At 35.3% G+C, this 25327-nt stretch overlaps 1 protein-coding gene across 3 annotated transcripts in view; it reads right to left on the bottom strand.

The window, feature by feature from the left end:
• Nucleotides 1-25327, bottom strand: part of ACAP2 (ArfGAP with coiled-coil, ankyrin repeat and PH domains 2) — a 154745-nt gene that overhangs the window by 52700 nt on the left and 76718 nt on the right. For all 3 annotated transcript variants that reach the window (XM_087439831.1, XM_014783070.2, XM_004424554.3), the window contains exons 5-7: nucleotides 7275-7333; nucleotides 5496-5679; nucleotides 2011-2055 (exon numbers count right to left, since the gene is read on the bottom strand). In XM_087439831.1, coding sequence (XP_087295957.1) covers nucleotides 2011-2055; nucleotides 5496-5679; nucleotides 7275-7333 — 288 coding nt within the window. The remainder of the gene's footprint in view (nucleotides 1-2010; nucleotides 2056-5495; nucleotides 5680-7274; nucleotides 7334-25327) is intronic.

Below are 25327 nucleotides of genomic sequence, written 5' to 3'. Positions count from 1 at the left end.
ATCCAGTGCACCACCTGTTTTTGGATGGCATATGAGCTAACAATGGCTTTTGCATTGTGAAAAGGTTGAAAGAAAATAAAGACACATGAAATTTATGACACATGAAAATTATATGAAATTCAAATTCCCATGTCTATAAAAAAAGTTTTATTGGAACACAGCCAAGCCATTCATTTACACATTGTTTATGGCTTTCACATAATAACAGCATAGTTGAGTAGTTTCAACACAGACCATATGGCCCACAAAACCTAACATATTTACTACCTGGTCCTTCAAAAAAGTTCGCCCACCCCTAGTATATTCACATGGTAGAGTTCTACCCGGTCACAAAAGTCATCATTAAATAAAAAATATTTAATGACATAAAAAAAGACAAAATCATCTCATTTGCAACAACATGGATAGACCTGGAGGTATTATGTTAAGTGAAATAAGCCAGAAAGAGGAAGACAAACACCGTATGACCTCACTCATACGGTGGAATATAAACCAACACATGGACAGAGAAAATCGTATTGTGGTTACCAGGGGCAACAGGGGTAGGGGGTGGGCACAAGGGGTGAAGGGAGATATGTATATGGTGATCGACAAACAAAAATATACAACCAAAATTTCACAGTTATAAACTATTAAGACATCAATAAAAAAATATTTAATGACATATGATGATTTTGGAGTATATTAGTGAAAAAAGAAAGTTATAAACAGCATGTAGAAATGATTCCTATTTTGTTTAAAAAAATTAAATGCAATTTTAAAAGGCACATATGCATGTTCACGTTTACATACATACATATATACACACAGAGAAAGAGAGTAAAAAGATGAAAATATACACCAAGATATTAATAGTGGTTTTCCCTTGGTAGTAGGATTTATAAACATTTTAATTTTTTTCTTCATACATTTTCTTTTCCAATTTAACACACATTACTCTCAATCGTGAAAAGGAGGTGGGAGTAAACATGAAGTACAATGTACTTATCTGATAAGAAATAACATAAACATAGAATTTAGGAAAAAGCTAGGTGGAAACAAGGATCAAAAGCAATTTAAGTACACTCTTTCAGAAAAAAATAACAACAACTTCAGTGAACAAAGTCAGAGAGGAGAAATTATTTCTAAGGTTCTCAAAATATGAAAGAATGTAATGCCATACCACTGCCATCCCCTGCCCACTTCCTTGTTAGCTTTAAGACAAAAAAATTGGCCAAAAAAAAGAAAAAAAAAAAAATCACTGTCACTATGGGTGTAGAGGCTTAAGAAATAAAAGTGATCCTCATATTTCATCCCATTTGTTTTCTAACTGCACACCAAAAAGTAAACCAAAAGGCTGATACATCATCAACAACCCTAAGGGAAAAATTCTCTAAATGATACTATTTATGTATGTCCTCAATCTCCAATATTTAAATGTCTACTTTAAGGAGCTCACAGTGTATTAATACATGAGACACACATAAATAACTATAACATGAAGGAGACAAAAAAGTGGTTAAGAGACACATAAGAAGTATAATAAGGGGGGCCAGCCCCATGGCTTAGGGGTTAAGTGCACACGCTCCGCAACTGGCGGCCCGGTTCGGATCCCAGGTGCGCACCGAGCCACTGCTTGTCAGGCCATGCTGAGGCGGCGTCCCACATACAACAACTAGAAGGATGTGCAACTATAACGTACAACTATCTACTGGGGCTTTGGGGAGAAAAAGGGGAAAAAAAGGAGGAGGACTGGCAATGGATGTTAGCTCAGGGCCGGTCTTCCTCAACAAAACAAGAAAAAAAGAGGAATGGCATGGATGTTAGCTCAGGGCCGATCTTCCTCACAAAAAAAGAAAAAAAAAAAGAAATACAATAAGAAGATTAATTATGAACCTGAAAGAAATAAATATATATACACATCTATATTTTTATTCACACATATATACATCATGTTGCTTTAAACACTTAAATATGTACGTTTAGTTTCATATTAAAATATTTAAAATATCATTTCGATAAATATCTTACTGATTTTAGGATTTCTGATCTCCTTTTTGATTGAAGGACATTAATCTGAGGGAAAATACATTTGGTTAATCATTCACGCATTATTTTAAAAACTAATCCATAATGCAATATTGTAAAAGTTGCTAATTCTAACGGTTTAACACTTTTCCAGAAAAGTAAAGAGAAACAAAGTTCAAATTTTTCATCCTTTGACCCACTTTTTGCAAAAACAGTTAAGACAAACACACCAATGAATCTCTCTTCCATTTCTGAACTCAAAGTAAAACCGACTGTGTTTAAATAACTGTAGTGATAAAACTATCACTTTGATAGACATTTTAATTTCTTAGAATTCCATTTCTTCCCCACCCTCATCATCTAATTGCTCATCAAGACCCTTCAACATATAACCTAATGCAAATTCTCACCACGTTTACCACTACCACCAACCACCATCTTATCTCGTCCAGACTGTTGCAATAGTCTATGAACTAGTCTGTTTCCACTCTTGACTCCCTACAATCCACGCTTCACACAGCAAGCAGAGTTGCTCATCTTAAAATATAAATAAGATCATGTTACATCTAGCTTAAAACATTCCAACTCCCTATGGCAGCCCTCAAGGCCCCTTGTGATGTGGCTCCTGCCTGCCTCTGCAACCTAGTTTTCTCCTACTTTCCCTCTTTCTGTGCTCCAACAACAACCCAAGACTACGGCCGCCTCAATGCCCTCACGCTAGCTGTTCTGTCTTCACGTCATGATTTCCCACCCAGATGGGCATGAGGCTCTCTCTTCCCAATCAGATCCCAGCTTAAATACCATCTCCTTACAAAGGTCTAAAGTAGGCCCTTACGCGCTCTAGTACATCAACCCTCTTCATTTTCTTCATAGTATTCATAACTACCTTATATTTTATTTATGTCGTTTCTCCAACTAAAGTGTAAGCTTCATGAGATCAGGGTCTTGCCTTATTCCCAAAGAGGTACACAGTAAGCATTCAATAAATATTTGTTAAATAAATTAATAGATCTTAGATAAATATTTTACTTAGACTAAACTCACTGAAAAATAAGTGAATTATAAAATTTGCCTCTTATGGTACCTCTCCCCACTCTAGAAATTCATAACAAACATTTTATTTTTGTCTGTTTTTATGTATCAGCTTAATGAAATGTTTATACAAGAATCATTCACTCTCTGCTAATACTGTCAAAAGATTACAGAATATCTGCCTTTTAAATATGTCCTTCCCACTGAATATTCTGCCTGCTGCTTTATAAGATAATTTTAAAGCACTAATCAGAAAACAAAAACAAACCAAGGAAAATCCAAATAACTTTGCTTAACTAAGCACTAGTTTCTTCTGCATGTCTGTTTCAAGGCCTATTCAGTTTTGAGAACTAAAATATTAACTTTCAAATGCTCTAAGTATTATGGCAACACAGAGGAAGCAGAGGCAAGAATGATTCATTTTGCCTGGAGAAGTCTGAGTAACTCTGACCACAGAATAGAGAATGAATTGGTAACGGGGAAGGTAAAAGCAATGCAAGGAAGACCAATTTTATGAGAATACCTTAATACTCCAGACAAGAAACAATAAGGACTGGTGTTAAGGCTACAGCAAGGGTGAGACGTACAGATTTAAGACGTACATAGAACTTTTCAAGGCAGTTTTGGTTGTTAAATATAGTAGCTCAGAAGGAGGAGAATCCAATTTTGAACATCTATGATTAAGAAGGTGATGCCATTTAGTTAGGTAAGGGCAAAAAGGAGCCAGTTGGGAAGAAGACAGATTTCTGTTTTGGACACAAAAAGAAGGAGGTACCTCTGTGAAAAACAGACTTTGTCATCTACATATGATGGTAATTTAAGCAAGGGGCATGATGGGACTGTCAGGGAAATCATAGTCAGAAAAGAATAGGACCAAAGAAGGAACCCTGAAAAAGAGACTGAAAAAGTGGACAAAGGACAGAAGCCCAAGGTGGAAATTGAAAAGAAAAAAGTTAAGAAGATGACCTAAAAGTGGTTTGAGATAAATCAAAACAAAAGTATGTTTCAAGAAGGAAGGTGTGGTCTATCTTTCCAGTGAAACATAACAATCAAGTTGGTTAACAACTGAAATGTATCTAATGAAAAAGACTTTAACATGAGCCGTTTCAGTGGAATGAGGTAGGAAGACTGAGTACTCATACTACAGCAGGAAGCAGTATGAATGTGAGGTAGGGAACAGGAGACAGGAAATACAGACTACTCCATTCTAGAAGCCTTTCATTAATAAATGAGTGCACTCCATTTTTTAAAATTTAACTTGCCACTTACTGAACAGGGATTGAATAGAAAGAAATCGTAAAGTCATTTTCTATTGTCTTGCAAAGTTACCTAGGTAGTTTTTAATCACTAATTTGATGTATGGTTACTTATGTATTTTTTTAAGAAATACTCTGTGATTGTCATAAAGTCAACAATCTCTGGGGACTCCACTGATGTTTTGTAAAAGGAGATTTAGACAAGATAATTCCCTAAGCTTTAAAAATCTTCTAAGCTTTAGGGCCGGCCCTGTGGCTTGGTGGTTAAGTGCGCGCGCTGCAATGCTGGTGGCCCGGGTTCGGATCCCGGGTGCGCATCGAGGCACCACTTCTCCATTCATCCTGGGGCCGGGTCCCACATACAGCAACTAGAAGGATGTGCAGTTATGACATACAACTATCTACTGGGGCTTTGGGGGGAAAAAATAAAATAAATAAAATCTTTAAAAAAATAAATAAATAAATAAAATAAAAAAAATAAATAAAAAAAAAAAAATAAAAATCTTCTAAGCTTTAAACTCCACGATACATAGGAACACATAATGTACATGTGATATAATGTATAATATATGCCTTCATTTTTCATGTCTCTCCAATTCCTTTAGAGACCTACCATATTCAAACTGATTTCAATTATACATTGGACCAGAAGATCACCAAGCAACTTACCAAATACTGACCTCCAGTTTTAAAAAGCAGCACCTAATGCAAATATGAAAACACTATTTCTACAAATATTTTCCATGTGGTAATATGTTGAGCCTCAGTACCACTAAGAATCCTCTCTAAAAAAATAATCAGAAATGTGCCAAAGGATTTGTATACAAACATGTTATTATCATTTACAATTATTTAAAATTACATCTTCACTATTGCCAGTAAAAACTGGCAACACTATAAACGTCTGATAATTGGACATCAATTAAATTCACACAGTAACTCCATAGAATAAAATACAGCAATTAAAAATGCTTTTTACCACATTTAAAAATTGGGGAAAGTATAATGTTAAATGAAAAAGGGAAAAAATCAGAACCAAAGGTATATGCATCCACACACACGTATGTACATACACAGAAAGATATTTATTTTTATTTATTGAGTTTAATAATAAATTCATTACTTATTCTTTTCAGTGCAATCACTCAAAAGTAATGACATGTTTAGTAAGCATTTTTTGAAAATATATAATAAATATACCTGAAGTACGTAGTCCAGGGCTATGTGTCGAAAACATTTTCTTGTTGCTGTCAAAATGTTTGTGGCTTCTTCAACTTCATGCTGTTTGTTTCTTTGTACTTGAGCATTTTTTACTAATGCATTTTCTTTTTCTTCACTGACTTTTTCAAATTGCTTCTTGGCATCTTTGAATTTTCTAAGATCTCTAAAAAATAAAAGCAACGAAACTTTATTGATCAAAAACTTTAGCAAAATAACCTTTAGAATTTAAATCTTATGATCCTCAATTTATTTGATTCACCGTGCAATGACACTCAATAGCTCTTCCAACTAAAATATATATTGTTTTTCAATTCCATATTATTTCTGACGTAGTCAGCTAGCAATTCTTTACTTAAATCTATAAAAGTTGAGGTGAAAATAAATTATCAAATTAACATTACAGAACATAAAAAGCAAAGTTTATTTTTTTCAAAAGACAAATCCAGGGACATGCGCCTTTATTTAACCAAATGATTTTTTAAACAGCAGCATACATAAGCATCACCATAGGGAACTTGTTAAAAATGCAAATTCCAAGGCTGCTCTCCCAGAGATTACAATTCATTAGTCTTTGGAATAAGTCTTAGAATCTGAGGATTTCTTAAGATATACCCTTAATTTTACTGCTATGGGTGGTCCACAGACCACACTTTAAGAAACAACATTAATTTCTTGTTGAAGGGAACTACTGGGCCAAAGGGTATGAATAGATTCTTAAAACACAAACACGTAATGCTTTCCAAAAGAACTATGCACCAGTAAAGGGTAATAGTATCCATTTCAATAGTGTGAAAATCTGAAACCCTTGATTCATGAATGATCTTAGGTAAGCACGTACCATCCCTTTGCTTTTACTTTTTCTATCAGGGAACTAAACAAAATAACTTCAAGACAAATAATTTTTTTAAAAATAATAATAAAGTATACCTAAGAAAGATTTTAAATTCTTTTAAGAAGCCATAAATTTTCATGTATACATTCTATAAGGACATTTTGAATGTTAGTGTATTATGATGAAATTTATAAAGAATCTGCAAGACATCACCTCCAGGACAACAATTTCTAACCTACTAAAATGGCAGTGCATTATATTCATGAGATCTGCCACTATTTATAGCTTATAACATCTATAATTTATCCTGAATACTGTATCATAGTCAACGTTATCTGTAATTTTATATATTCTCAGTCAAGAATAAAAGAGAAAAGCTGAATTATTTATGTGGAAAAGAAAAACTTTCCTACCTGGAAAGTTCAGATATTTTTATTTCTAGTTTCATTTTATTTCACCTAAAAAATGTGATGAATGTGACACAAAAGGCTCATATGTAGCAAGAAGCAAGAACTTTCATTCCTGATTCTCATGTATTACATTTTCCTCTCTTCAAAGAAAATACCATATTGAGACAATGAAAAACTTAGCTTCAACTACAATAACTGATAGTATTTCAACCACTTTTGTGATTTTCTTTGATTTTAAAAGGTCATTAGATTATTTATTCACATTAAAAAATTTTTTGTAATCTATAACAATTCTAGTTATGTACCCTAAACACATATTTCACACTATAAATGATTCACTGAAAAGCATGAAGTCTGAGTAATTCAGGAAGAAATGCAAAATACATTTCACAAAGCAAACAAAAACTCTAATATTTTCAGTAATTCATGGTCCATAATTTCTCTCAAAAGATACCAACTCCCAGATGTGATCATTAACTGGTTGCTTTTCTTTCCTCTCCACTGCAATTGACTTACTCTTTAACAAAGTTCTGAAGCTGTGCCTTAATTGATCTCTGAGTTTGGTCAAATAGGATCTAAAAGATAAAATGTAACATTAAACAATTAGAAAAGTAAACAAAATAATTTTCATGCAGTTCTATAAATATTACATCCCTCCATCAATACTCTAATTTCTAACACCTACATTTCTTATTGCAGATACATAAGAAATAAACATTTAAAAAAGAAACGAACTGGGCCGGCCCCGTGGCTTATCGGTTAAGTGCGCGCCTGCTGGCGGCCAGGGTTCGGATCCCAGGTGCGAACCGACGCACCGCTTCTCAGGCCACGCTGAGGCCACGTCCCACATACTGCAACTATGACATACAACTATCTACTGGGGCTTTGGGGGGAAAAAAAATTAAAAAAAGAAACTAATTTTCAGGCCAATTTTATCTCTCTAAAAAATAAAATTACTTCTATTTACAAAGGAAATCAAATCTGCTTTAATATTTAAATAGAATGCTCCAACAGTAGAGCAATTTATTTCCTTGATTTTAATTCCGGCTTTGGAAGACAAGCTAAAAGAGTAATACAAATTCCACTCCATCCATTACAGCAATTTCTTAGTCTCATGTACCAAAACACACCAAGTGAAAACAACCTCAAAATTGCCTTCTATCTTAGTTAAAGGTTACTCATCTGGGGAGACCTGGGGATTTAAATGTTTTACATTCTGAGTTCAAGTAAACATTACATAGTCCTTTAGGTTAAATGACTGCTGAGATTAGAGACAAGAATAAAATTGTATTCCTCAGGACAGTAATTTGCCCCACTTAAATGATGCCACAAATTTAACTCTGATAGCTCTGTATGTGGTATATTTCACAGGCTTGTCATGGGAATTTCAAGTACTTTCATAATTTACAGATATATTTCATTCAGAGTTTGAAACAGATGTAAGATGAACAGGCAGAAAAATCAATATTCAAAACAAAAAGAAAATCCTATGGTCGTCATACAAATTAATAGCAGTACCAATTTCATTCTCTCTGAAATCTTGCTATTAACAAAAGTCTTTTGTTCTCACCTAAATACCAAATACACACACACAGAAAATCTGGATGGAGTACAGAGTTTCAAAATCTGTCAATTAACTTCCAGAAAGAAAAAATTTTTTTTCTGTATTACGTTAAACCCGAAGTATTAAATCCAAAGTAAGCAGAAAGCAATAATAAAGATGAGAGTGGAAGTCAACTAAATAGAAAACAGAAAATCAATAGCCAAAAATCAATGAAATCAAAAACTAGTTCTTTGAGAAGATCTATAAAATTGATAAACCTCCAGCCAAAGTGATCAGGAAAAAAGAAGATTCAAATTTCAAATATTAAGAAGAGAGGTGACTTCACTATATTCTACAGATATTAAGGACAATCAGGGGAGTTGGGGAATAATTTTATGCCTATAAATTCAACAGATTACATGGGTAAATTCTTTGAAAGACAAAAACTACCAGAGCTCTCCCAAGAAGAAATCAATAACCTAAACAGAATTAAAGAAATAGAATCTATAGTTAAAAACCTCCCATATTGCATAAAGCTAAAGCTACACTTAGATAAAACCTAGCAATCCCACTCCTAGGTTATTTGTCCAAGAGAATGAAAGCTTAGGTTCACACCAAAACCTGTATGCCAATGTTTAGAGTAGTTTCATTCCTAATCGCCAAAAACTGGAAACAACTCAAATGTCCTTGGAGAAACAAACTATGGTACATTCATACAATGGAATACTACTCAGCAATAAAAAGAAACAACTATTAGTATATACAACAACATAGATGAATCTCAATGCATACTGCTAAGTGAAATAAGTCATATTCAAAAGGCTACAAGCTGTCTGATTCCATTTATATGACATTTAGGAAAAGGCAAAACTAGAGAGATGCAAAACAAATCAGTGATTTCCAGTGATAGGGGGTGGGAGGAAGGGTTGACTAACAATGGGGTAACATGAGGGTATTTTTAGGGTTAATGGGACTGTCGTGCATCTTGATTGTGGTGTGGAGACCCAAATGTAGTACGCATTTGTCAAAACTCACAAAGCTGTACACCATAAGGAATCAATTTTGTTATATTTAAATTTTAAAATAACTTTAAAATATGAAGAACAGTATAGACATAAACCAATAGATTTTTTAAAGAATTAAGAAGAAACCAACAGCATGACTAATGAGGTTGATTCAAAGGACAGATAAAGAAACATAAAACCAACAAAAAGAAAATACTCATTCTTCTCAGGAACACTAATGACATTTATGAAAACTGACCATGTAACAGGGGATAAAGCAAGAATATGGCATCATACAGAACATGTTCTCTGACCACAATGAAATTAAGTTACACTATAAAATATTAAAAAGAAAGAACTACTGATACACGTAACAATACTGATCTCAAAAACTGTATGCCAAGTGAAAGAAGTCTCACACACACACACACACAAAAATACTATATGATTCCATTTCTAGGAAGTTATAGAACAAGCAAAACTAGTTATGGATGGAAATCAGAACAGTACTTGCCTCAGGGGTGTGGGCTGAGACTGTCTGAGAAAAGTATGGGAGAACTTGATGGGTAATGGTAACGATCTTTATCTTAAAAGGGATTTGGGTTACACAAGTATATGCACTTGTCAAAATTCATTGAATGGTACACGAGACATGCATTTAAGTGTATTAAAATTTTACCTCAAGAAATAAAAAAAACTGTAAAAATATTAAACATAAATTATGCATGGGAATGTGTTTAGGAGTGAAATATCCAGTTGTCTACAAATTATTTTGAAATGCATCAAAAACAGGTAGATTGATGCATGGATAGAAGGGAAAATAAACGGATAGATAAGTGATAAAGCAAATATAGCTAGTACGTGAGCACATGAAAATTTATTGTAAAATTATTTCAACTTCTAATAATAAAGTATCAGAAAAAGTCAGTCCCCCCAAAAAATAAATAAGTAAAGGGAAAAACCCCTCCCAAAAGAAAACTCCACAAAGATGTCTTCACTGGTGAATTCTATCAAACATTTATGGAAAAAAAAATACTATTTCTATTCAAATTCTTCCCTCAAAAATTCCATTCTATCAGAAAATCTACTCTATAAGAAAATTCTTATGGGACAAAGCCAGACAAAGACATCATAAAAGAAGAAAGGCACAAACCAATATCCCTAATGAACACAGATGCAAAAATTCTTAGCAGTATGTAACAACGATATATAACAATGACATATACAAAGGACAATATATCATAACCAATTGGGATTTATCCCAGGAATGTAAGACTGATTTAACATTCAAACATCAATCAATATAATACTCCAAGTTAACAGACTACAATAAGAAAACTATACGACAATCTCAATAGATACAAAAAAAGCATTTGACAAAATTCAACATCCATTCCCGATAAAAATTCTCAGGAATCTAGCAATGGAAGGGAACTAACTTCCTTAATCCAATAAACCGCACATATGAAAAACCTACAGCTAACATCATATTTAGTGGTGAAAGGCTATTTTCCCCCTACGATCAGAAACAAGGCAAGAATGTCTGCTCTCATCACTTCTATTCAACATTGAACTAGATATCCTAGCAATACAATCAAGCAAGAAAAATACAATAAAAAGCATACATATTAGAAAGGAAGAATATAAAACTGTCTTTATCCACAGACGATATGACTGACTATATAGATAATACTACGGAATCCGCAGAAAAACCTACTAGAACTAAGAAGTTAATTCAGCAAGGTTGCAGAGACAAAGTCAATATACAAAAATCAATGGTATTTCTATATAACAGCAACAACCAATTAGAAATTGAACTTTTAAAAAATATCATCTACAATAGCATCAAAAAATAGGAAGTGCTTATGGATAAATTTGACAAAAGATATGCAAGATTTGTACAGAGAAGATTACAAACCTTGCCAAGAGAAAATAAAGAAAATTTAAATGCAGAGATATACTGCATTCATGGATTAGAAGACTTAGTACAATGTCAATTCTCACCAAATTGATCTATAGATTTGATGCAATCCCACTGTAAATACCAGTGGAAACCTTATTCTAAAATTTATATGGAAACATAAAGGACCTAGAATAGCCAAACCAATTTTGAAAAGAAGGAACAAAGTTGGAATACCTACACTACCTGCTTTCAAGACTTATTATAAAAGCTACAGTACTCAAAGCAGTTGTGGTATTGGAAGAAAGACAGGCAAATAAAAAGATCAATGAAACAGAACAGAGTCAAGAAATGAACCAAACATATGGTCAATTTTTTTAACAAAAGGTGCCAAGAGGGAAAAGATAATTTTTTGAGCAAATGGTGCTGAAAAAAACAACTGAAGACCCAAATGCCAAAAGAAAAGAACCTCAACCCTTACCGTGCAACATATACAAAAATTAACTCAGAATGGATCACAGATCTAAACTAAACAGAATAAAATAAAATCTATTAAGAATACAAAAGGAAAATTATAAATTAAAAAAAATAAATAAATTGATTTCAATAAAATTAAAAACTATTGCTTTTCAAAAGACACTGCTACAAAAAAGAAAAGGACAAGCCAAAGCCTGGGAGAAAATATCTGCAAAACGTTTATCTGACAAAAGACACGTGTGGGATATAGACAGGACTCCCACAACTAAATAAGAAGATAAACAACTCAATTTTTTTTTAAATGGGCAAAAGGTCTGACATTTCACCAAAGAAGATACATGGATGACAAATACATGAAAAGATGCTCAGCATCATTAGTTATTAAGAAAATGCAAATTTAAACCATAATAAATTTAAAAAGAGTAATCATACCAAACACATGGAGCAACTAGAACTCTCCTATACTGCTGGTGTAAAATGATACAATTAACTTTGGAAAACTATGTCCAAATTTGGGGAGGTTTTCTTTAATTGCTTTAAAGAAATTAAAACTTTTTAGAAATTTATTATATATATTAACATTACTATAAACATTAATAAATAATAAAGAAACGAAATTCATTCTTCTTAATTTCTCTTAGCAATGTTTTATAGTCTTCACTATAGAAGTAGTTTTGTAAAAAGTTAAACATAACCCTACATTATGAACTAGCCAGTCTACTCCTGGCTGTTTACACAAAAGAAATAAAAACATATGTCTATACAGACTTTTACATATATTTTTATAAGCAGTTTTATTCGTAATAGCCAAAACCCAGAAACAAACTCAAACGTTCATTGCGGTGTCTTTAAAATATATCCACAAATTCTTTGACACTCCTCCCTTCAAAAGTGGAGCCTGATTCTTCTTCCCTTGAGAGTGGGCTGGTTGTAGTGACTTACTTCTAACAAACAGTAATATGGAGGAAGTGACAACATGTGACTTATGAGACGAGGTCATGGAAAGTACTGCAGGTTTCTCCTTGCTCCTACTCTTTAGATCACTTGTTTTGGGAGTAACCAGATGCCATGAAGTAAGGACACTGAAGCAGCCCTGGAAAGAGGCTCCTTGGTGAGAAACTAAGGCCTGGAGCCATGAGCCCTATCTTGGAATTGGATCCTCCAGCCCCAGTGAAGCCTTCAAATGACTGTCGCCCCAGCCAACATCTTACTAGCTATCTCATAAAAGACTCAGCCAAAGCCACTCAGCTAAGTCTCTAAAAATTCCTAGCCCAGGAACTGTGAGATAATAAATGTTTGTTGTTTTAAGCCACTATATTTTGGGGTAATCTGTTACACAGCAATAGATAACTAATACATCCATGAACAGGTAAACGGATAAACAAACTGTGATACCTACAATGCAATACTATTAAGCAATAAAAAAGGAATTAACTATTGATGCACACAACATGACTGAGTCTCAAAATTATTACGCAAAGAAATTAGACAAAAGAGAAAAGATTCCATTTACATATAAGTCTAGAAAATGCAAACTAATCAATAACGATAGAAAGCAGATCAGTGATTGGCTAGGAACGAGGAAGAGGCAAATAGGGAAAGGAGAAATTATGAAGTGGCACAGGAAAACTTTTGGGGTGTGATTGTTTTGTTCATTAAATTAATTGAGGTGACAGTTTCATGAAGGTATACATATGTCAACATTTATCAAATTGTATACTTCAATATGTTTATGTCAATTATTCCTCAGTAATGCTGTAAAAAGAAAAATCAATACATTCTAGAGAGACAAACAATGTTTTTCTGCATAGTACTGTCATTGTTTTAAAACTATAAAAACATTACTATCTACATCCTCCAAAATACAGCATTACCTAAACTAAATTTTATATTTGAATAGAATGAGAAGTATTTCAGGAAACTGTCCATAATCTAGCCAACATATTTTTGACTCCATTAGAGTGGAAAGTATGTTGTTAATGCAAAGGCAACTACGTAAAAGCTCTGTCTCCTACTTGCCAATCTCAAGCCACGCAGCAACCTAACCGTGGACTCTTTTTTTCTGTGGCACTGTTGCACAGAGCTGCCTCAGTCTCATTTCCTAAGTCATTAATCTACACCCCGCTGAGAGAATTCACAGCATTTCTTTTCATGTGCTGAAAGTAAAAAGCTATAAAAGACTTTAAAGAATCAGAGACTAAAATAAAAGCAGCCTTGTCAATGTCCCTGAAGCTAGGTACCAAATGAAGTTTGCCATGCTCTTCCCTAAGTTTTTGCCCTCGACCGTATTCCCCCATTTTCCTTGAGTTCTACTATCGTCACTACTAGGGGCTTCTGATCTGGATCATACCCAAGTGCTCAGCGGCCATCCAAAAACTTTATCTAGGTTTTAGACCACAAAAACTGTTTTATTCTCAAAATTGAGTACATCTCAGGTCTTCTCTTTTGTTTCTATGCCACAAAATCTGGGATGGTATAATAAAGCCACAGCGCCAGATTCTGGGGAGGGGGGAAAAAAAAAAACCATGCTACCAACACAAAAGCTATGGTTCAGTTCCATTTCCGGAAATTAACGGTATTATGTCTAGCAACATATGTATGACAAATAATCAACAATATGTCATTAGACCTATCTGCTAATTATAAAAGGCTCTTACTAAAGTGCATAGATAATATATGGCTGTTAAAAACTAATGGCTTGGGGCAGGCCCAGTGGCGTAGTGGTTAAGATAGCGCGCTCCGCTTCAGCGGCCTCAGGTTCACGGGTTCGTCCCAGGCATGGACTAACACACCACTCATCAAGCCAAGCTGTGGCAGCATCCCACATACAAAAACTAGAGGAAGACTGGCAGGGACATTAGCTCAGGGTTAATCTTCCTCACCAAAAAAAAAAAAAAACTAACAGCTTACACCCAAGTTACTGCCCTTTCACGTCTGGACCCAGTTAAATCAACACTCTCTCTGCTGTGTTCAGGAAAAGACGAGAGCTGAGATGCACTACAAAGACGGCAGACACTCTAGTCTAGGAAGTTTAGCCTATTCTATAGGCTACACAACCATAGTTAGCATTAGCCCTGTTTCCAGTCCTTATCATTTAGGTCCCATTGGCTCAAAGTATACATTTTGTAGTTTCTTTATAATCCATTTAAATATTATTCAGCTACCACAGCACTCTGTGCTGATGAGTCTACCTGACATAATCATTCCTGTCCTTTCCAGAATCTATAGAAAGGCAAACGACTGTGGCTGTTGGCACTGTGGATTCATTGAATCTTTTGGTTAATCTCATTAGGCCTGTAATAAATAGGCCCACAATAAATCAAGAGAACTATTCTTTGCTATCATCACCAACAGGTACCAATATGATAAATGAATGTTTATTTGTTCCTCTTTTTCTATATCCTCTGCCTGTCCTAACCTGTTTCTCTAAACTCTTCTTTCTCCCTTTCTTCAGTCCTCTAAGGCAGTGGTTCTTCACTGGCTTGGGTGTGAATCAAAATCACCTGCAAATTGGGGCTGGCCTGGTGGCATAGCGGTTAAGTTCACGTGCTCCACTTCGGCAGCCCAGGGTTCATGGGTTCAGATCCTGGGCACAGACTGACGCACCGCTTGTCAAGCCATGCTGTGGCAGCATCCCATATACAGTAGAAGAAGATGGGCACGGATGTTAGCCCAGGGCCAATCTTCCTCAGCAAAAAAAGAATAGAAGGATTGGTAACAGATGTTAGCTCAGGACTAATCTTCCTCAAGCAAAGGAAAAAAAAAAAAAGAGGCAGATTGGCAACAGATGTTAGCTCAGGGCAAAGCTTCCTCATGAAAAAAAAATATATATGTTGATGTTTACAAGCTTCTATAGTGATTTTAAAAGTTGTAAACTATTTGGTACAACCATTCAGAAATTAACAACTGCTGAAATTATATTTTAATACTATGTGTATGACTTGCTCTGTTAAGTGTTTAGATGCAATAACTATCACTTTGGCAAATATATAATTTTTCCCCTGGCATTACCATTTGAATATCCAAAACTATTTCAGTCACAATTTGTTTGTCATCATTTCTTTGTTTTATAACCATTGTCAAATATTTCCTCTTTCTTTTGCTCTTATTTTTCATTTTCCCACTAACAAGGGAGGTATGGTGTTGCCTTAGCATTATCATCATTTGTTATGAGATACTCCTATTAGAAAGTAAGTGATTTTATTTTTTTGGCTGTTATCCTTAGTATTTATTTATTATTGGCTTTGACGTTAATAAGCCAAAGTCTGACTCTTGATGAAATTCCATTATCCTTTTTTTTTTAATTATTAAAAAACATTTGTTTCTCCAGGCAGTGGAGGAGAGCTGTCCAACCAGGAACACCTGTGCTCCTGTCACAGAATTGTTCTGGAGAGGAGGCAATGTTGAAGACAGAGCCCACTGGAACCCTCCACCAGGTTCACCAGGAGAGTCTCAAGAGTGAAAAGTTCCCTAAACTGAGAGTTTCTCCCAAGTCCGACATGCATGCTCAGCTCCCCCTGGTAGTGACGATGCAGGAGGCACTTGCTATTCTCCAGACATGGGGCCTGGACCTGGCCACCACCCCATTGGCACCACCCTTCACGCCAGGTGGAGGGAGGCTGGACCAAGCATAGAGGTTCATTCTGGGCCTGAGTGCATTCTGCCCACCCTCCATCTCCGCCTGTGGTAGGCCGAATAATGGCCCTTCCTCCAAAGATGCTCATGTCCTAATCCCCAGAACCCGTGTATGTTTTACCTTATACGACAAAAGAGACTTTGAAGATATGGTTAAATTAAGGATCTTGTCATGGAGAGATGATCCTGGATTATCCCAGTAGGTCCAAAGTAATCACAAGGATATGTAATCACAATGTAATCCTCATAAGAGGAGACAGAAGAATTCCAGAGAGAAGACGGAGGGATGGAAGCAGAGGTCAGAGAGGAGAGAAGATACTATGCTGCTGGCTTTGAAGATGGAGGAAGGGGCCATGAACAAAGAAATGCAAGCAGCTTCCAGAAGCTGGAAAAGGCAAAGAAATGGATTCTCCCCTAGAGTCCCCAGAAGGAACATAGGCCTGTCAACACCCTGACTGTAATTTAGCCCAGTGAAACTGATTTCAGACTTGTGACCTCCAGGACTGTAAGGTAATAAATTTGTATTGTTTTAAGCCATGAAAAAAAAAAAAACAAAAAACGTTTCTGAAGACGAAATTAAATGCACATAATTAAATCATTTTAAACAAAATTATAGGCCTTTGCAGATTCAAAAACACTTTGAAATTTTCATTTTTTTAATCATACATGAGAGTAACATTTATTGAATTGACTAAAATGAATTAATATTTCCTATTTTATTTATTAAGTGCTTAATTTACTTAAAAAATTTTAAGAATGCAGAAAATTATACTCACATAAGCAATTTCTGAACCTTAAGACATACACTATTTCACTTCATATTTAAATAGATTTGCTTTTTACTAATTGTTGTTTTCCTACCATAACAGACAACTTTTTCATTAAATAGTGCTGGAAAGTCATTACATTCAGAAGACAAACACAATAGTCCAAAATTCTCCTCTTCAACCTAAATATCCTTTTATATCAAAGAGTTATTAAATAAAGCAAAGGTAGAGGCAAATCATACAGGACATCAACACAAAATATCCGTTTCATGTAGAAAAAGATTTGTACTCTAAACTTCTACAAAGACAAAATAAGAAACAAAGTGTTTTTATGAGATTAATTACAACAATATCATATTAAGAAGCTAGTTACAAGGTTACCCAATAAAGAGATAGAGCCAGAATCCCTCATACAATTGCAAAATGGCACAATATACCTGCAAGGAAAATGTCAGAACTTTGTAATTTTCAAAGAAGCAAAGAAATAGAAAAGGTGCCACATTTGAACAACAAAAGTAACAGATGCATTTGATGGCATGCCAGATAAACACAGCAATCATCACTAACCCAAAAGACAACTGTATCAACAAGTTTTTAGTGCTGAGTGATGATTCTACATGTTAATAACTGTGCTCAAGTTAACAGCAATAGTTAAAATTTCTGAACAGAAGATTATCTTGGAAGAGCAGTGATTGTTTTGCAGAGTACCAAAACAAATTCCTAGGGACGAAATACTCAAAACGCTAGAAGAAAACTTTAAACAAATAAAAAGTTATCATGGAAACATTGTAATTTTGCACACTGATGGTGCAGCCACAATAACAGCAGGATGTAAATTTACATTAAGAATTCATTTGGAAAACTCTGAAGATCTAGTAATACATTATTTCACAAAGGATCTCTCATACGTAAAGTTTGCATGTAGATACAAATTTCAAATTAAATGTTATCAAAATGATGCATGAATCTAAACAAAATATTCAACACATTTAGTTTCATGCATTTTCAGCCTTTTGTAAAGAAATGATACAAGAATATCACTCTGCTGTTTCATGCAAAAGTGTACCGGCTATCCCAAAAAAATTTTTGCCTAAATTTATGAGTTAAAAGTAGAATTCAAAAAGTTTAGGAGGAACAATTCTCAACTTGCAGATGTTTAATGCTAATTATTGACTTTAAAAGACGGCTTGCTTAGCGGGCCTGCCAGGTGGCGTAGTGGTTAAGTTTGCACGTTCCGCTTCGGCGGCCCAGAGTCCGCAGGTTCGGATCCCAGCGCAGATCTACGCACTGCTTATCAAGCCATGCTGTGGCGGTGTCCCATATAAAGTAGAGGAAGATGGGCACGGATGTTAGCCCAGGGCCAATCTCCCTCACCAAAAAGAGGAGGATTGGCAACAGATGTTAGCTCAGGGCCAATCTTCCTCACCAAAACCAAAAAAAATAGGTTTATTCAACTGATGTTAAGTTCAACCTAATGAATTTGTTTCAAGCAATCCTCAATATTTTTGACAATTAACATATACTGACAAACTTTATGGATTCAAAGTGTTGGAAATGAGAGGCTGAGAATGAGTTACTAGGGAGTCAGTGCTATAATCTGAATCCGCAAAGAGAATTATTAACAGTGGGTAGAAGGGAGGAAAAAGTAGGTAGAGCGACTTCTGCGAATAACTGCAGGAAAGCTTCATCATTATTTTACTCAAAATCCATTCAACTTATCCCAGAAAATTTAAGCATTCCATGTGTCAATGAAAGAAAAGGAAGAGCAGTCCTGCTTAATGAATGAATGCTCATTTAAAGTACAATTTGAAGAGATGGTATTATTTAAGTTCTAATTCTATAGGATAAATGAGCTCCTGTCAGGAGGAAAGGGCAATAAATATTTGTCTGCCTTTCACTAATATGCCTACTTATGTAGAAAAAGTTTTCATCAATGACAATGACCAAGGATTTGAAAAGATCACCAATTTTAAAATCTTGATCAGGAACTGCTTGAAACCATTTCATGCATAAAACCTATTTTTTAAAAAAGATGTTCACAGAAGCTAGTTCAAGTTTCTCATTAAAATATTTTTTAAATATTTGGAAGTGTATGTTATATCTTCCCTACATTACGTGTTTTATTTTAACATAATTCTATAAAAAGGAAATAATTTATTAAAATATATGTTATTTTAATGTAATTCCATAAAAAATAAATTTAAGCATTTTTCGCCAACACCCAAATAGGACATGACACCCTCATGTCTCCCTGCAGTTTTCTCCAGTGTCCCACACAAATACGACCATCAGTTTCCCTCTGTGCTACGAGATAAGAACAGTTGAAAGGCACTGAACTTCTGTATTCTCATTACCTAAAACCATCTGTTGAGTGAATGAACAGACAGTTGTAATATGGAAAATCAAACTTAGACAAAACAAAATGGGTCATACATTTTCACAGAATTTATGCAGCAATTCAACATTAAATCTTCATTCAGCAAAGATAATAAGCAAATAAATATTCTGGTTCCTTATACCAACAGCAAATTAGAATTCAAGAGAGTCATCAGTGAGGTTACAGAAATCTTGTTAAGTTCCAGGAAACCAAGTCAGTACTCAAACCAACTCTAGTATGTAGTAGAACGTAGCATACATGACCTGCTCTGGAAAAGTCATGAGTTGGCATCTTATCAAGACATGAGTTAAAAGAGCAACCCTAGGAAATTCTCATTCTATAACGCATAAGAAACAGTACTATCTATTTTTACAAAGAAATAAATCACAAAAGAATCCAAATAATTTATTTTTTAAATGACTGGATAATCTAATCCCAATCTATTTTTAATCTTATTTGGCTAATAATCCAAATGACTCTATTATTTCAAACATTTATTTAAGCCCACAAAGTTATTCATAAATGACACTTCTAGAATATCCAGCCTTTTATCCTGACACAAACTGATATACCAAAACTGTAGTGTTATGAACTCTGAAATAGCATGTAAAGCAGATTCCATTGTTTATCATCTTTTAGAAAGCAGTTCATCTTACCCTAGAAAGTCTCCTTTTTCCTGTAATGCTATGTCATTAAAATGTCATTGTAGAGAATGTTACTAGAATAAAGCATTTTATATAACTAGGTTTTTCCCACATTTTAACAAATGACTCTGAGGTCATATTTAAATCTTATAATAAACAATGCTTTATAATCTTAGAATTTTTATAATAAAAAGTCATCTACTAAAGCCTCTTCATTTTACAGAGGAGGAATCTAAGGCTTAGAAAAATTAAATGACTTTCCCAGGATGAGAATTATAAAGTATTGAAGATATAACTATAAACAAGATATGTGTCATCTCTATCCACAGTCTAGTTAAAGACAAGTATACAGTGTTATGATGGGGGAAGAACATTTGACACAAATATAAGAATTCTGATTCAACTACACACAAGTCACTCCTACTGGGAAAAACTAAGAGAAAAGTATTTGTTAATGAGCAACAAAAAGGCCAGGTAAAGCAGACAGCATAGCAACCACAAAAGGAAAGAAAATTAAAGTAAACGAAGGTCTCAAAATTTCACACTTATGTCTATTAGTAGGAAAATTTCTGAGATGCAGTAGAAAGGAATATGGGAATAAAATTAGAAAGGCACTGTATATCTGGGTGTCCTATCAGACAGAATTCTCTCTATATACATATATATAAGTGTATATGTAAATACACACAAGCTCACCAACCTATAGCCTTCAGACCTCTAGGCAGACAGGCAGACAACTAGTGATCTCATCTTAGTTTACAAATTATCTTTTGAAAGCAACATAAATTTTATAGTCAAAATAGAGATCCTGAAGTGTCTTTTTTGTTTGTTTTTTGCTTTTTTGCGAGGGAGATCAGCCCTGAGCTAACATCCAATGCTGATCCTCCTCTTTTTTTGCCGAGGAAGACTGGCCCTGAGCTAACTTCTGTGTCCATCTTCCTCTACTTTATATGGGACGCTGCCACAGCATGGCGAGACAAGCGGTGCGTCGGTATGCGCCCGGGATCCAAACCCGCGAACCCCGGGCCGCCAAAGTGGAGCGTGCGCACTTAACTGATTGCGCCACCAGCCCAGCGCCCTGAAGTTTTTTAAGTACAAAGAGCAATAAAAGAAAAATTCAATACTCGTAAAACATTAGAAGAAAAATACTTTAAATTGTCTATGTGGCGTGCTTTGTCCCTGATTCAACCAATTTTTGTTCATTTAATGACTATAAAAAAAAATTTCAGAGTTTTCATAAGGTCATAACCTCAGTCTCCTTAACACTACCAGGAGTAACTCTTTTTCTACCAAGAACTCTTCCAATAGCAGTAGTATAAGTAGTGTGGTTGGAGGAGAGATGAAGATAACAAAGTGCCTGCAGTCATGAAACTGAGAAGAACAAACAACAAAATAAGTACATATATGTAAGATCCATACATACACATGATCTGTGTATGTGTGAGTGTGTATGCATGTGTAAAAGGCAGGGGAAAATGATAGAGAGTGACTGTAGGGTGGTCAAGGAAGGCTTCTCTGAGAGACAGTGATCTAAATGAAGCGAGAGAGACTTGCAGAAAGAGAAGGAACACCGTAAGGAAACTAGTCACAAACAGATGCTGAGGAAGAACATTCCACACAGAACAGATAACGAGTGCAAAGGCCCTAAGATGAGAGTTACTTTGGTATGTTCAAAGAACAATGAAGAGCCCACGTAGCTACAGATGAGTAAAGATGAGATCAGGGAGTCATCAGCAAGAGCCTGATCATATAGCATGTGGTAGGCCATGGTTAGGATTTTATCCTGAGTGTGACAGGGAGCTACAGCAGGGGAGTGCTGTGAATTAATTTATAATTTTAAGACTTCATTCTGGTTACTGGATATAGAACTCATTGTAGAAGGGCAAGAAGAGAAGCAGAGACACAAGTTGGGAGGCTACTGTATAATCCTAACCAAGAGGTGGTAGTAGTTTAGACTTGGAGGTAGCAGAGAAACTCTTGATAGTTGGATTTGGGGTATATTTTGCTAATGTGTTGGATATGGAGTACATGGAAAAAAGAAAAGTCATAGGAAAAAGTTTTAAGGATAAAAAGTCAGTGAGCAACTGCGAGCTACTCCAACTTTCTGTAGCATCCGTGACCAAGCCAGGCAGTGTCAATGGGACTGCAGGCTCCTTGGCTCTTGCAGCAGCAATAAGAAGGCAGGCTCCTGGCTTCCTGGCTAGGTAACAATGGCAGTATTCTCAATAGTGCAGTACTTTGGGGCTCTGGTAACACAAGTTTCACTTTTGTTCTCCAGCCATAGGGGCAATAGCTGCTTCCCAGTAGCTACATTGGCAATAGCTAATCTCTACGTGGCATCACCCTGGCTTTTTTTACTCCTCCAACCCTTCCAACGCTTTTGCAACCAATTCCCTGTATTAAAACCTTTCTATCAGAAATACCCTAAGTGGCTTCTATTTCCCTGAATGGACGCCAATTGATACAGTAAAGGAAGAAATATCATTCTCCAGAGTCTACTTTCACATGTTTTGTCCCTCACAACATCCTTACATACAAGCGAGGCAAATTCCATTATTCCCTTTTTAGGAACAGTAAACTGAAAAGTGAAAGTGATTAAGTAAATTGACCCAAATTATTCGGCTATTAACAGTGGAGCCTAAACTCAATCTAAGATGTCTTTATCTAAATCCTATGTTCTTTTCACAACGATAAAGTCAAGAAATATTGATTGCTTTCAATGTTATAAAAGGAAAAAACACACATAATTGGAATCAGCTCAGGAAACTAGCCACACATTAACAGCACTAGCACTAAAAAGACCAATCTCTATCCTCTTGAAGCAAACTATACGTACATACCTTGCTTCAAACAAACCTTTTTTTCAAGATTCAATCTACTCTCAAGAGAGTGATTCATAAAATACTTTGAAGTAAGATTTCTTGTCAAGAAAGCTTCCAACATGCATTTAAATAATTTATTTACCAAAAGTTTATCTTAACCATCACTTTTCACATATAAAACTATAATAAAGAGCAAGGTATTCTCATATAAAGCAATAACATAAGACTTACTGATTTAAAGAAACTATCAGAAACAGGACTATACAAAGGATAACATATTATGGAGAAAACATTTAACCTATTATGCTAATTTAAAATCAATAACTTTTACTAAAAAAACTAATTCTCACATGTAACATTTTTTAAGAAGTCTGAATCCAGGGCCAGCCCTGTGGCTTAGCAGTTAAGTGTGTGCACTCCGCTGCTGGCGGCCCGGGGTTCAGATCCTGGGCACGCAGTGACGCACCACTTCTCCGGCCATGCTGAGGCCGAGTCCCACATACAGCAACTAGAAGGATGTGCAACTATGACATACAACTATCTACTGGGGCTTTGGGGGGAAAAATAAATAAATAAAATTTTTTTTAAAAAAATGAAAGAAAAAAAAAAAAAAAGAAGTCTGAATCCAAAAGATCACTTGATTTAAAGAGAAAACAAATATACCAGACACTAACTTCTAAAGTCACCAGAAGGCAAAAAGAGAACTAATAAGAGGTCATTAAAAACAAATTGATGCAAAATATTAGATCTAAAACCATAAAACTCTTAGAAGAAAACAAAGGGATAAATCTTTATGATCCGGGATCAATGGATTCTTGGACATGACCCCAAAAGCAGGAGTAACAGAAGAAAAAAGACACAAACCAGACTTCACCAAAATTAAAACTTTTGTGCATCAAAAGACATTATCAAGAAAGTGAAAAGACAACCTACAGAATGGGAGAAAATACTTACATATCATATATCTGATAAGGGTTTAATATCCAGAATATATAAAGAATTCAATAAAAACAATTAAAAATGGGCAAAGGACTTGAATAAAAACAGTGGTAATAACGGTGGAAGAAAATAAACAAATGGCCAATAAGCACATGAAAAAATGTTCAACTGCATTAGTCATTAGGGAAATGCAAATCAAAACCACAATGAGATACCACTTCACATACTAGGATGCCTATAATAAAAAAAAAAATGAAAGAGGGGGCCAGCCCCATGGCGTAGCAGTTAAGTGCACGCACACAGCTGCTGGTGGCCTGGGTTCGGATCCCAAGCGCACACTGATGCACCGCTTGTCAAGCTATGCTGTGGCGGTGTCCCATATAAAGTGGAAGAAGATGGGCACAGATGTTAGCTCAGGGCCAGTCTTCCTCAGCAAAAAAAAAAAAAGAGGAGGATTGGCATGGATGTTAGCTCAGGGCTGATTTCCCTCACAAAAAAAAAAAAAGAAAGATAAGTATTGACAAGGATGTAGAAAAGTGGAACACTCATATATTGCTGGTGGGAATTTAAACAGTGCACTCTCTGTGGAAAACAGTTTGACTATTCCTCAAAAAAGTCGACATAGAAGGGGGCCAGCCCGGTGGCACAAGCAGTTAAGTGCGCGTGCTCCGCTGCGGCGGCCCAGGGTTCGCCAGTTCGGATCCCAGGCACGCATCAACGCACTGCTTGTCAAGCCATGCTGTGGCGGCGTCCCATATAAAGTGAAGGAAGATGGGCACAGATGTTAGCCCCGGGCCAGTCTTCCTCAGCCAAAAAAGAGGAGGATTGGCAGATGTTAGCTCAGGTCCGATCTTCCTCACAAACAAAAAAGGTAGACATAGAAGTACCACATGATCCAGCAATTCTACATCTAGGTATACAACCAAAAGAACTGAAAGCAAGAACTGAAGCAGATACTTGTACATGCTAATTTTGGTATAGCTAAAATTTAAACTACAATTAAAATAAATATTATCAGATAATTTCATCCTTAATATGCTGATCAAAAAAAAAAAAAAAGAAAATCAAATTGACTAAGAACCAAAAATTAGCAGATTTTATCAAGAATATAAATGTTGATGGCCGGCCCCATGGCTTAGCGGTTAAGTGCTCGCGCTCCGCTGCTGGCGGCCTGGGGTCGGATCCCGGGCGTGCACCGATGCACTGCTTCTCCAGCCATGCTGAGGCCGTGTCCCACATACAGAAACTAGAAGGATGTGCAGCTATGACATACAACTATTTACTGGGGCTTTGGGGGAAAAAGTAAATAAATAAAATTATTAAAAAAAAAAAAGAATATAAATGTTGATATTTTTGTTATAGATAGCTACTAATAAATTTTGAAGCACTGAATAACTATACGACAGCAATATATGTTAAGCTTCTTTAAAAATTATAAGTATATAGCTTATGAGCTACCAT

Source organism: Ceratotherium simum, chromosome 15 (genome assembly GCF_057802395.1).
Source record: "Ceratotherium simum simum isolate JZ-2026a chromosome 15, ASM5780239v1, whole genome shotgun sequence".
In the NCBI taxonomy this organism is placed as follows: Eukaryota; Metazoa; Chordata; class Mammalia; order Perissodactyla; family Rhinocerotidae; genus Ceratotherium; species Ceratotherium simum.
This window is presented reverse-complemented; position numbering and strand designations above follow the sequence as displayed.